Source organism: Hippocampus zosterae, chromosome 6 (genome assembly GCF_025434085.1).
Source record: "Hippocampus zosterae strain Florida chromosome 6, ASM2543408v3, whole genome shotgun sequence".
In the NCBI taxonomy this organism is placed as follows: domain Eukaryota; kingdom Metazoa; phylum Chordata; class Actinopteri; order Syngnathiformes; family Syngnathidae; genus Hippocampus; species Hippocampus zosterae.
The window spans coordinates 25,743,932-25,758,738 of record NC_067456.1 but is presented as its reverse complement, the minus strand read 5'-3'; the positions used below and the strand labels follow the sequence as shown (position 1 = coordinate 25,758,738).

General features: G+C 45.8%; 1 protein-coding gene across 1 annotated transcript in view; it reads left to right on the top strand.

Moving 5' to 3' along the window:
- Positions 1–14,807, top strand: part of rad17 (RAD17 checkpoint clamp loader component) — a 155,434-nt gene that overhangs the window by 46,433 nt on the left and 94,194 nt on the right. The window contains exon 7 of the mRNA XM_052068405.1: positions 11,122–11,247. Coding sequence (XP_051924365.1) covers positions 11,122–11,247 — 126 coding nt within the window. The remainder of the gene's footprint in view (positions 1–11,121; positions 11,248–14,807) is intronic.

Sequence of the window (14,807 nt, the reverse complement as noted above, 5' to 3'; positions counted from 1 at the left end):
TCTGCTTCCCGCGTCCGAGATGCACAATTACCCCCCGGGACGCACAGTTCCAAATAATGTGCATTTTTGGGACGCAAGGAAATTTCTCAGTCAAAACAAACAAGCAAAAAAACCTACGGCAGGTCTGAAGATTTCATGGTAACGATCGTTACCGGTAGCGTGTCGTTTCCATGGCGTCGTTTTGAGGGTACCGAAAAATCGTTTAACCATAAAAGTCACCGCACACAACTTAACTGTGTGCGATAAAATATCCCCTGTGATAAATGCGATTTCACTGTGCCTGTATGTGTGTTTGTGGTGCGGTGTGTGAGTGTCTTTCTTCTAATTTACTTTCATTTTGTTTTATTTTCAGTGTTGGGGGTGTGGGGAACGGAACAGAATCAGAATCATCTTAATTGGCCAAGTATGTAGAACACACAAGGAATTTGTCTCCGGTATAACACGCTGCATTAGTATCATCGTAAACAAGGACATGACAAATAGGTATGCAAGGACATTTCGTAATGTAAGTGAGACAATGTGCAAAGTATCAAGCAGAGCTAAAGTGATCAGTGGTAGAATACAATACGATGGCAGTTTGTACAGTTGGTGCAGAAAATCATTGAACCATTTTAGAGTGACCAGTAGCAGTATTTGTAGTACAAGAACTATGTCATTGACTGTTTAGGGAGTTAATGGCTAGAGGGAAGAAGCTGTTAAAGTGTCTGCCGGATTTGGTGCGCATGGATCTGTAGCGCCTGCCTGAAGGGAGTAGCTGGAAAAGGTGGTGGGCAGGGTGCGGGGGATCCAGGAGTATTTTCCGTGCCCTTGTCTTGATTCTTGCAGTGTGCAAGTCCTCAAGAGTTGGTAGGGTAGTGCCAATGATTTTTTTCCGCCGTCCTAACTGTCCGTTGAAGTCGTATTTTGTCCTTTTTTGTGGCGGCCCCAAACCAAACCGTGATGGAAGAACACAGCATTGATTCGATGACTGCCGTGTAGAACTGGCGTAGCACCTCCTGTGGCAGGCCATGCTTCCTCAGCAGCCTCAGGAAGTACATCCTCTGCTGCTCTCCACGATCATCTCTACAGTCTTGAGCGTGTTCAGCCCGAGGTTGTGTCGGCTGAACCATAGCTCCAGCTGCTCCACTTGTTGGCGGTACGCAGACTCGTCGCCGGCGGTCTTTGATTCGACTGATGACCGTGGTGTCGTCTGCGAACTTTATGAGTTTGACAGCTGGATCTGTTGAGGTGCAATCGTTTGTGTAGAGGGAGAAGAGCAGTGGAGAGAGGACACATCCCTGTGGGGCTCCAGTGCTGGTGGTGCGTGTTGATGATGTTGTTGCTCCCAGTCTCACCTGTTTTGTCCGTCCCGTCAGGAAGCTGAGGATCCACTGGCAGATCGTAGGGGACACACCGAGGTGGAGAAGTTTGGGGGTGAGGAGTTCCGGGATGATGGTGTTGAACGCAGCGCTGAAATCCACAAACAGAATTGTTGCGTAGGTCCCTGTGCTGTCGAGGTGCTCGAGGATGTAGTGCAGACCTATGTTGACTGCGTCTTCCACAGACCTGTTTGCCCGGTATGCAAACTGGAGAGGGTCCAGCAGGGGTCCGGTGACGTTCTTTAGGTGGTTCAGCACAAGGCGTTCAAAGGACTTCATGACCACAGACGTCAGGGCGACAGGCCTATAGTCATTCAGTTCCGATGTTGCCGATTTCTTGGAAACTGGGATGATGGTAGACTGTTTGAAGCAGGATGGGACCTCGCACAGCTCCAGGGATCTGTTGAAGATTTGTGTGAAGACCGGAGCCAGCTGGTCAGCGCAGACTTTCAGGCGGGAGGGGGACACTTTGTCGGGCCCCGCAGCTTTCTTGATCTTCTGCTGCTTGAAGAGCCGTCTCACGTTCTGTTTGTGGATCTGTAGTTGAGAAAAAGAGGGTGGGGGGGTAGATGGAGTAGTTTCTGGTAGAGGTGGGTGTGTGTGGGAAATGGGGGTGTCCTTTTCAAATCGGCAGAAAAACATGTTTAGTTCATTAGCAAGACCCTTAATTTTCACATTTCGGGGGGATGGCATTCTATAGTTAGTGATTGCTTTCAGGCCATTCCACACAGATGCAGAGTCGTTAGCAGAGAACTGGTTTTTCAGCCTCTCTGCATAGCTTCTCTTAGCGATGTTAATTTCCTTTGTCAATTGGTTTTGGGCATGTTTGTACAGTGCCTAATCTCCACTTCTAAATGCGGCCTCTTTCTCTTTCCTGAGTTGCCTGAGTTTGGGAGTAAACCATGGCTTGTTATTGTTGAAGGAGAGGAAGGACTTCGTTGGTACACACATGTCCTCACAGAAACTGATGTATGATGTTACAGTGTCTGTGTATTCATCCAGTGTGCCCGTTGAAGTTTCAAAGACGCCCCAATCAGTGCAGTCTAAGCATTCTTGTAGAGCGAGCTTAGCTTCTTCTGTCCATTTCTTCAGTCTTAACAACCGGTTTAGTACATTTGAGTTTTTGTCTGTATGTAGGTATTAAGTGGATTAAATTGTGGTCAGAAAGACCCAATGCTGCACGGGCGACCGATCGGTATGAATTTTTGATTGTTGTATAGCAGTCGTCTGGAACGTTGCCTTCTCTGGTAAAACAGTCGATGTGCTGCTTATATCTGGGAAGTTCACGGTTAAGATGTGCTCTATTAAAATCGCCCAAAATGATCAGGGGTGACTCTGGGTATTTTAGTTCGAGTTTGTTGACTTGTTCGACTAGCGTTTGTATCGCCGTGTTAGCGTTAGCTTGTGGCGCAATGTAAACACCGACTAGTAAAATGGAGGTGAACTTACGTGGCGAATAGAATGGTTTGCAGTTTAAAGACGGCGACTCCAGGTCCGGGCTGCAGTGTGCGTCAAGCTTCGTGACATCAGTGCACCATTCTTCGTTGATATAGAAGCAAATCCCACCACCTTTCTTTCGATTTCCCTGATAGCTCCGTGTCGCGGTCGGCACGGAGAAGACGGAAGCCGGGTAGATGTAGCGCGGAATCCGGGTGGCGGTCACTGAACCAGATTTCAGTGAAGCAGAGAGCAGCAGAACGTGCAAAGGTTTTGTTGGACTTTGTGAGGAGAAGAAGTTCATCCATCTTGTTTGGCAGAGATCGTAGATTAGTAAGATGGATCGATGGGAGCGGGGTTCGAAATCCGTGCTGCCGGAGCTTCACGAGCACGCCGGCTCGCTTCCCCCTCCTCCGGCGGCGTTTCCATGCTCCATACAGCGCAGCCGCTCAGCTCGCGATTCGCTCCGAAAAACCTCGTGGATTTTCATGAGCTGGTGAAAAAAGACCGAGCGTAGACTCCCCAATGCGCAGCAACTTTTCCCTCGTGTAAGTAAGCCGCTCAGGGTCGCCAAAAACTAACGAAAATTACAAAAACAGGGATAACACTCGGGAGCGTGTGACCGAGGCTGCCATACCTGTCGGCAGATAACATTATGCGGGTTGTTATTTTAGTCTGCAAACTGAGGAATCACGCGGATGAAAGTTTGAGATGGCGGCAAAAAAAAAAAAACATTGCAAAGGTCTACTAATTACGACATTTAAGAAATGGGAATGCAAGTCTGATTTTTCGTATGAATCGTCCGAAGGGCGTCTCACTAGACACACCTGGGATGTATGCACAGAACACGAGAGCGAGAGACGGGGGAGGCACGATTACGAGGCAAGTTGGTCATTAGATATACAGTATAGGCTAATTGCTATGAAAAATATTAATTAAAATAAAATTATCACTCTGAATGGCTATAATGTCTAGACCCCAAATATAAGACGACCCCCACTTTTTCGGTCTTATTTAAATGCAAAAAACACCGTCTTACAGTGATAATTGTACAGTTTACCCCCAGCGAGTCCCAAAGACTCGCTGATCAGAAAAGTATGAGGCCCATTATGCATTTAGAGAGTCCCAAATTTCGAATTGTGAAATAAGATAATAAGGTAAGATATCCTTTATTTGTCCTGTAATGAGGAAATTACAATCAGAATTCACAAAGGAAAGCGCTGGGTAGGGAGAGGGGAAAAAAAACACGCTCGAACTATCCTCTTCCGAGGATAATTTAAGTCCAGGATGAAAAAGACCCTAGCACAGGGGTGCCCATTAGGTCGATCCTGATCTACCGGTAGATCTAAGACAGGTCCCAAGTAGATCTGAGGAGTGTCGAGGAGAAAAAAAACAAAACAACCAGTTGTGTGTCTTTGTACATGTTAGTAGTATATTTTTTGTGTTAATGTCCGCTGCGCCCTAATCATCCTATCAGTCTTATTTTCACAAAAAATGTTTTAAAGATAAAATAAAGCAGGTAAATCTTGAATTTACGATGGCGCGTAATTACGTCACCGGAATTTGTTCGGGCCAGTAGTGGTAGATCCCAGGAAGTTAGTTGATTGAAAAGTAGATCTTCGGTCCAAAAAGTGTGGGCACCCCTGCCCTAGCACATAAATAAGCATATGACAGTTACAACAAGTCACAAGACATAATTCTGATTCTGATTCTGATAACATGTAATAATGGGGAGGATGAATGGGAATGGGGGAGGGGGGGGTAACCGCGCCCCGGCCGAAATAACCAGCTGCACGTTCACCGTTGCGCTCCGCATATGGAACCACGTCACGGGGGGAAAAAGAATCGGAGCGATGAAGACGGTGATAACAACCATGTGTATACGCGTGTGGTTGTCCAGTTTGTGTATGTGTATGCGTGTACAGGTCATAGCAGCTTCGTCGAGGTCTGCTCATCATGAAGACAGTCCCGGCTTATCAGTCCATGGCCGAGAAGGAGGGGGTGGTGGTGGGGGCCCGAGACTCCATGCGTACTTCGATCCAGGGGAAAGGCCAGATAACGTTGTTTGTTTTGGAGGGACGGCCGCCAACAATTCCAGACAGCCTTAAGTCCTTGGTCTGTATCTCTTCACTGGCGCCGATCAGGCCGAAATGGTCTACTTATTCAATTGCATATGATAATGATAATAACACAAACAACAATGTATACATACAATTCTAAACAATTGCTGCAAAAATTTAAATAATTCACTAGCAGGCCTGAGGATTTCGGAAATTCACGGTAACCATTTTTTGGTTCCGTCGGATTACCCAATGGGAAACCACGGTAACAAATTTTGGGTTCCGTAAACGTTCATCTGGGAACCCATTTTTCTATTTTGACTGATATTCATAATCAAGAATTCTGAAACTCAAAAGTATAAAGCAGTGCTCCCCAAACTTTTTCCTGTGAGGGCCACATAACTTTTCGCTTCTCTGATGGGGGCCCGGGGTCAGTTTGTAACAGCAAAAGTGTGATTGCAAGAGTACCTAGACGTAAAATGGTATTGTTTCCCAGAAACCCACACAAAATCAAAGAACTTTTTTTGATACACTCGCGGTATTAAAGACGTCTTTCTTCTCAGGACACACCACCTCCGCGACAGCATTCATGCATTTCTTGACTAACTCTCCATACCGCTGCTTGCTATCAGTTGAGCAAACTGAAAGCTATCCCGAACAGATGGCTGGTTCAGCTAAGCTAAGCTAACGTTCCTCTTTTTAGCGTTTATTAGTTTGTCTGCTCTCATTTGCCCATGCAAAAAATCGTACTTGTTGTCGTGACAAGATTGACAGATTGTATTTGAATACCGCCACCGACAGATGAGACAGACAATCTGTTCTTTGCATTGAAAAAAAAATTGTTTCTTCATTTTGGGTTAAATTCCCTGTATTCCGAATATTTTTTTTTCTCTTACCTCACCTTTTCACCACGATTACGTTCTCTTTGAGAGGGACGGGTTTAGGATTTTTTTTTTCCTGGGGTTGCCAGATAACGGCACAGACCGCAGAAGGATGGAACAAATGTCACGTTAAATGTGTTTATGAAATTGTTACTAGCTAATAGTTAATCATGAAAATAGCTCATAACTAAGGAATATTTTATTGCAAAAGCCAAATTTTATGATAAAATACAAATATACATAGATGAAAAATAAATCAAAAGACTCTCTGGTATTGTTCAGGGGGGCCGGAGCAAATGTGTAGGCGGGACGGATCCGGCCCGCGGGCCGTAGCTTGGTGAACACTGGTATAATGTCTCTAGGGTAAATGTTTGAAAACTATGCATTAACAATGAACATTACATCAGCAGCTGTGTACTCCAGGTTTATTCAACTAGATAAATGGATCAAAATATTTTGGACTGTACTCATATGGCATGATGAATACATCATACCACAAAATTTTTTCCAATCTCACACTGAAAAGATTAATTTACTGGTAATCATTAATACAGGTAAGTATTGATGTGACTTGACATCCTCTTCCCAAGATGATGCATGTGTAATCTACTATCAATTTGACGAAAGAATCTAACACGTTTTTTTTGTTGTTGTTTTGACTGAGAAATTTCCTTGCGTCCCAAAAACGCACATTATTTGGAACTGTGCGTCCCGAGGGAAAATTGTGCGTCGAGGACGTGGGACGCAGAGGTAACGAGATGGCTGGTCTTATATTCGGGCCAACACGGTACTAATAGCTGCTTTGCCATTGTGTCAATGTGTGTGAATAGAAATGCTTTCACCAGTCGGGCGATCGCTCACAATACTAATGTTTGCCTTAGACATTTTCGAAGGATTGTTAAAAATTGACAAAAACAAATCTTTAGATAAGTTCTTTAAACAACACCAGGCAAAAAACACTTTTGAGAGAGAACGTGAACTAAAGAGGGCAAAAAAATGATGAAGATGCATCCATCCATCCATCCATCTTCTACCGCTTATCCGGGGCTGGGTCGCGGGGGCAACAGCTTTAGCAGGGAAGCCCAGACTTCCCTCTCCCTAGCGACTTCTTCCAGCTCTCCCCGGGGGATCCCGAGGCGTTCCCAGGCCAGCTGGGTGACATAGTCTCTCCAGCGTGTCCTGGGTCTTCCTCGGGGTCTCCTCCCGGTGGGACATGCCCGGAACACCTCACCAGGGAGGCGTTCAGGAGGCATCCGAATCAGATGCCCAAGCCACCTCATCTGGCTCCTCTCGATGTGGAGGAGAAGCGGCTCGACTCCGAGCCCCTCCCGGATGACCGAGCTTCTCACCTTATCTCTAAGGGAGTGCCCGGACACCCTGCGGAGAAAACTCATTTCGGCCGCTTGTATCCGGGATCTCGTTCTTTCGGTCACGACCCATAGCTCGTGACCATAGATGAGGGTTTGAACGTAGATCGACCGGTAAATTGAGAGCTTCGCCCTTTGGCTCAGCTCCTTCTTCACCACGACAGACCGATACAACGTCCGCATCACAGCAGACGCTGCACCGATCCGCCTGTCGATCTCTCGCTCCCTCCTGCCCTCACTCGTGAACAAGACCCCAAGATACTTAAACTCCTCCACTTGGGGCAAGATCTCCCCACCGACCCGGAAGGGGCACTCCACCCTTTTCCGACTGAGGACCATGGTTTCAGATTTGGAGGTGCTGATTTTCATCCCAACCGCTTCACACTTGGCTGCGAAACGCTCCAGTGAGAGTTGGAGAGCCCCGTTTGAAGGAGCCAACAGCACCACATCATCTGCAAAAAGCAGGGATGCAATGCTGAGGCCACCAAAACGGACCCCCTCAACGCTTCGGCTGCGCCTAGAGATTCTGTCCATGAAGGTTATGAACAGAATCGGTGACAAAGGGCAGCCTTGGCGGAGTCCTACCCTCACTGGGAACGATTCCGACTTACTGCCGACAATGCGAACCAAACTCTGACATCGGTGGTATAGTGACCGAACAGCCCGTATCAGGGGGTTCGGTACCCCATACCCACGAAGCACCCCCCACAGAACTCCCCGAGGGACACGGTCAAACGCCTTCTCCAAGTCCACAAAACACATGTAGAGTGGTTGGGCGAACTCCCACATACCCTCGAGAACCCTGCTAAGGGTGTAGAGCTGGTCCACTGTTCCACGGCCGGGACGAAAACCACACTGCTCCTCCTCAATCTGAGGCTCGACTTGCTGACGGACCCTCCTCTCCAGCACCCCTGAATAGATCTTACCAGGGAGGCTGAGGAGTGTGATCTCTCTGTAGTTGGAACACATCCGCCAGTCCCCCTTTTTAAAAAGAGGGACTACTACCCCGGTCTGCCAATCCAGAGGCACTCTCCCTGTTGACCACGCGATGTTGCAGAGGCGTGTCAACCAGGACAGTCCCACAACATCCAGAGCCTTGAGGAACTCGGGGCGGATCTCACCACCACTTCAGCCACAGAGATAGGAGAGCCCACCTCAGAGTCCCCAGGCTCTGCTTCCTCCAAGGAAGACGTGTTGGTGGAGTTGAGGAGGTCTTCGAAGACCTTCGACCCACCGGTTCACAATGTCTCGAGTCTAAGTCAGCAGCGCCCCATCCCCACTGTACACAGTGTTAGTGGTGCACTGCTTCCCCGTCCTGAGACGTCGGATGGTAGACCAGAATTTCCTCGATGCCGTCCGGAAGTCGGCTTCCATGGCCTCACCGAACTCTTCCCACGCTCTGGTTTTTGCTTCGGCGACCACCGAAGCTGCGTTCCGCTTGGCCAGTCGATACCCATCAGCTGCCTCTGGGGTCCCACAGGCCATAAAGGCTCGATAGGACTCGTTCTTCAGCTTGACGGCATCCCTTACTGCTGGTGTCCATCAGCGAGTACGGGGGTTGCCGGACCCGACAGGCACCAACCACCTTACGGCCACAACTCAGATTGGACGCCTCAACAATAGAGGCACAGAACATGGTCCACTCGAGCTCAATGTCCCCCGCCTCCCCCGGAACATGGGAAAAGCTCTGTCGGAGGTGGGAGTTGAAACTCCTTCTGACAGGGGATTCCGCCAGACGCTCCCAACAAACCCTCACAATACGCTTGGGTCTGCCAGGATGGACCGGCATCTTCCCCCACCATCGGAGCCTACTCACCACCAGGCGGTGATCAGTTGAGAGCTCTGCCCCTCTCATCACCCGAGTGTCTAGAGAACATGCGGCCGCAAATCCGATGATACAACTACAAAGTCGATCATCGAACTGCGCCCTAGGGTGTCCTGGTGCCAAGTGCACATATGGACACCCTTATGTTTGAACAAGGTGTTCGTTATGGACAATCTGTGACGAGCACAGAAGTCCAATAACAAAACACCACTCGAGTTCTGATCGGGGGGGCCATTCCTCCCAATCACGCCCCTCCAGGTCTCACTGTCATTGCCCACGTGAGCATTGAAGTCCCCCAGTAGAACAAGGGAGTCCCCAGCAGGAGTACTCTCCAGCACACCCTCCAAGGACTCCAAAAAGGGTGTGTATGCTGAGCTGCTGTTTGGTGCATATGCACAAACAACAGTCAGGACCCGTCCCCCCACCCGCAGGCGGAGGGATGCAAGCCTCTCATCCACCGGTGTGAACCCCAATGTACAGGCACTGAGCCGGGGGGCAATAAGTATGCCCACACCTGCTCTGCGCCTCTCACCGTGAGCAACTCCAGAGTGAAAGAGAGTCCAACCCCTCTCGAGAGGACTGGTACCAGAACCCAGGCTGTGTGTGGAGGCAAGTCCGACTATATCCAGTCGGAACTTCTCTGCCTCACACACCAGTTCGGGCTCCTTCCCTGCCAGAGAGGTGACATTCCATGTCCCAAGAGCTAGCTTCTGCAGCCGAGGATCAGACTGCCAGGGTCCCCGCCTTTGGCTGCCACCCAGCTCGCATTGCACCCGACCCCTTTGACCCCTCCCACGGGTGGTGAGACCATGAGAAGGGGGACCCACGTTGCCTCTTCGGGCTGAGCCCGGCCGGGCCCCATGGGTGTAGGCCCGGCCACCAGGCGCTCGCCAACGAGCCCCACCTCCAGGCCTGGCTCCAGAGGGGGGCCCCGGTGACCCGCGTCCGGGCAAGGGAAACTGAGTACCATTGATTTTGTTTTCCATAAGGGGCTTTGTGAGCCGTGCTTTGTCTGGTCCCTCACCTCGGACCTGTTTGCCATGGGTGACCCTGCCAGGGGCATAAAGCCCCAGACAACTTAGCTCCTAGGATCATTGGGACACATAAACCCCTCCACCACGGTAAGGTGACGGCTCACGGAGATGCAGTCAAAAGTTAAATGACCAGTTAAATGATCATTTTTATTCTTTATTTTTTGTTTTTTACATTATCCACAACTCTCATTTATTGTGCAATATTCTAATTGTAATGTGTATTTGTTACATATTTTGATGCAGTTTTATGCTTTATAAAAAAATATCTGAATTTTGGGGGAGCGTGGAACAGATTAAGGCATTTACATGAAAAATGTGTTTCTACTGACAATGTTTTCAAGTTAAGAAGTTTCTTCCAGAACCAATTAATTTCATAAGTAGAGGTACCACTGTACAAGAGTATTGCACAATGCCCAACTCCAAGTTGCTAAGAACTACTATGAATTAATATAAAGCAAAATGCAATTGCACGTACATTTTTCAAAAATATTTCAATATTTTCATGTTGCCCTATTACAAACACTATCAAAGTTATTCCTTATAAATTAGAAGAAATTGCACGTAGTGTTAAAAAACACTTTCACTTTCAGTTTTTCAATACACGTCAGTTGTTCGGAATTTTTGTGTGGCTCGAAAATGCGGACGAGGTAGGGCTAAAACATCGTCGAGCTGATGCAAACAAGGAACATTATGAGTCACCTCTATCCCGTTGTATAAGTCCTCAGCACCCTCATTTCAACTGTGGCCATTCGAGGTTGCCACTTCCTTATTGATAACGATTTTGCCCTTGTCTACCAAGACAACTTGAAGTTAGCTATCAAGCTTTGCCTACATCCTGAAGAAATACACCTTCCCATGGTGTGTGATGGTGTGCATGACGCACGTAGCAAGACAGCAACGAAACATATACATGTGACTAAGTAGCTCAAGTGTGACGAAGAGCTTCTTTATAGTCACGTTTACGAAGGGGTTTCATGACCCAGTACAAACTCTGGAATAGAAACGAGCAAATTCACATCTTTGAAACAAATGTATGAAAAGATTATATCGACATTAAGACTTGAAGGTCTTTTTTCCCAATGAGCATTCAGGTCTTTGATAAATATACAGTATTTTCATGTTTAGTTTGCGCTCATTCATGTTGTGCTGTTTCTTCAAGGTGCTTTGTGAAGACCAGTCGATGTCCCCTGGTGTTCATTGTGTCCAACAGCCCAAGTGCAGACAACAGCTCAAGATTCCTTTTTCCCAGAGAACTCATGGAGGAGCTGCACATCAGTAACATCAGGTTACATTAAATACACTTTGCTATCGATCAGGAATATATACAGTGCTGTGAAAAAGTATTTGCTCCCTTCTTGTTCTTTGCATATTTATCACACACAAAGGTCTCAGTTTATCAAACTAATATTAATATCACAGAGACAACCCGAGCAAATATGAAATGCAGTTTCTACATGACAGTTTCATTTACTAGGGGTAAAAAATTCAAAACTATCTTGCTCTTTGTGGAAAAAGTCACTGCCCACCGCCCTTGTTAAATCACAAATTAACTGGGACTAACGACAGATTTGGGAACGCTGAGGTCATTTTTACAGGTCACACTCAAACCTAATTACACCACATTTGTTGAATTGGGAAATCACGAAAATAGAATATATCAGACAATGCGAAGTAGGCTCGAAGATCTCAAGAAATAAACGCATCATGTCACCAGCCACAGAAATCCAAGAAGAAATTAGAAAAAAAAACAGTATTGAAATGTATCAGTTTGGAAAAGGTTACAAAGCCATTTTCAAGACTCTGGGGCTTCAGCAAACCACTGTCAGAGCCATTATCCTCAAATGGAGAAAACCGTGTCAAAAATTACCGGGTGTTGTCGACCAGCTAAAGTGTGAGTGTGACGACGACTCATCCAGGAGGTTGCAAAGGAACCGAGATCAACATCCAAAGAACTCCAGACCTTGCTGACCTCACTTGATATCAGTGTTCACCACTCTTCCATAAGAAAGACCCTGGCCAAAAATGGTATCCATTGGAGAGTTCCCAGGCTAAAAACATTCCCTTCCAAAAAGAACACAAAGGCTCATCATCTCACATTCACCAAAAGACATCTTGATCCTCAAGACATTTGGAAAATTATTCTGTGGAATGATGAGTCAAAAATTGAACTTTTTGGAAGATGTGCGACCTGTTATGTCTGGGGTAAAAATAACACAGCATTTGATAAAAAGAACATTCTGCCAACAGTGAAGCATGTTGTAGCTGTAGTTGTAGGTCTGTAGCTGATTTGCTAGCTCAGGACCAGGACAACTTGCTTTGATTGATGGGAAAATTAATTCTGTGAGGTGGGTGAGTGGAGTGAGATTTTATGCTACCGCTGCAAATGTTGCCTTGATGAGCTTAATTTGTCCTCTTTTCCTTTTTTCTTACTTTCCTACTTTTTTATCAATACAAACTCTGCCTACAGTATATAACCACATATATTCCCCCAATCAGCACCTGCATATTTACATACATGTGTAAAGAGGCTATGCAGTACATGACTACACATATTGACAAACAAATTAATGAACAAACTCACAACTACCATGTATTAGAATGTATAATTCAATGCATCTGTTTTCACATGCATAGATATTCCCACACATATACAGCACATGCATACACATACAGCCACAAACATTTTACTAGGGTTGAAACGAGTCCTTAAATATGTTTTCCTGTCTGGGGTACCTGTTTATTTGGTGTGCACAGTCAGGAAGATAATGAAGCTAGACGCAGCAGCACTTGTTTATGCTATGCATGATGCTAATACGCCGCCAACACATAGAAAGGCCAACTTCAAAATTACATCTTCACAAATAATACAAAAACACAGACACCTTTGTACACTCTTCTGGTATTGCCTGATGGCGTGACACCTGATTTGACTCGTCTTCTGGACAGAAAAGGCTCATAGATATTCCCACACATATACAGCACATGCATACACATACAGCCACAAACATTTTACTAGGGTTGAAACGAGTCCTTAAATATGTTTTCCTGTCTGGGGTACCTGTTTATTTGGTGTGCACAGTCATGCCACCAACATCAATAAGGTCATCCTGAAATCATGTTCAATCGCGAATTAAGGACACACACAAAAATCTCTTATTATGCAGACATTGTATAGTACAGTGCCTTTTACCATAATTCACAGCTAATAGCTTGCAGGGAGTCGCTAAGTGAGCGCTCGATATTGTGCTGTTTTAGCTGGCAAAATTGTGACTGTTCTGATGCCCCATACTCACCGTTTCTAGAGAAGACAAATTTGAGTCAAAAAATGTTGATGCTCTAAATATAAAAACAAATTCATTGTTATGTATTGAAATCTGTTCTGTAATTTAATGTGAAATAGCACAGACAGCCCTGTTTGAGTTTTTAATGACATCCTCCTGGCTAATGACACTGTAGACTGGGGGTGCCCATTATGTCGATCACGATCGGCCGGTAGCTCACGGGCCGGTCCCAAGTTGATCGCGAAGGAGTGTAGAGAGAAAAAAAAACAAACATTCGCGTGTGTCTGTGCTTATTAGTAATATAATTTTGTGTTAATGCACACTGCAACCTAATCATTCTATAAGTCTCACTTTATCAAAAAGTATTTAAAAAATAAAATAAAGTAGGTCACCTTTAACAGACAGTGTTGCGTGACTTTCGCCACTGGAAATTGTTAGCGCTGAGCAGTCTGCAATTGCAGGTTGCAATCAGAGTTGTTGCAATATAGCTTTTATTCAATACATCTTATTTATCTAGCACTTTCACAATAGCTGCAGCTGTAACAAAGCGCTTTCCAGAAGAGTTAACATAAAATAGCGAAATATATAACACAACACATGACATAAACACAGTCATGCAGTCTTCCACTTTTCCTGGATACACTTAGTTGTTTGAAGCAGTTGTTGATGAAAGAGGAGAGAATCAAAGTGTCCTTTCACCAGTGGATCAGAGACGTCATGTTCAAAATGTGCACCTTAGGTTAGATCTAACTGCAGCATTTGATAAGGTGCACCAGATAATTCTGTTGGCTCATTTGCAGCACGAGATGGACTTAGTGGTAGCGTCGCACCCTTGAGTGGTTTAGTGGCTGACAGAACGTTTTGTGTTCGTCTTAGTTGCTCTGAGTTCCGCACTGCCCCTCTGTTGTATGGTGTTCCACAGTGTTCAGGTCCTCTGCTCTTTTGATTGTATCTGCTGCCCTAAAATTCCATCTGAAGAAAACATGGTATTTTTTTCCACTGCTCTGCGGATGACTGTCAGATCAATGTCCTGCTGAGCAAAAAAAAAAATACACTTTCTAATTCAGGCCATTTTTCTCCTGTCAGGAGTATATCAAGGTCTGGATGACACTGAATTTCTTAAACCTAAATGAAAAGAAAACTGAAGTTATGGTGTTTGGTCCCAGTAGCTTTTGTAAATGCCATCCTGCTGACTTGTTGGGCCCCCTGGCTCCTTATCTCAAGCCAGCAGTCTTGAACTTGGGTCTTAAGCTGGGCAGTGATTTTAAATTGCATCGGGAAATTGGTGCTGTTGTTAAATCCAGATTTTTTTTTCATTTTAGGCTGCTGGGTAAAGTCATTTTAGCCTTTCCTTTCTAAAAAGATTGACATACATCTCCTTAACTAACGTAACCCTTTCTGAACCCAATTTAAAGCCCCAATTTTGTACACAAGTAATTTGCACTCACTGATAAATAGCACAGCCACCTTACGCTGTTTTCTATGCTATTGCTAATTTATTATATTTATTCTACAAATATATTGCTTATACTATATTTTATATTGTACTTATATTGAGCTGTGT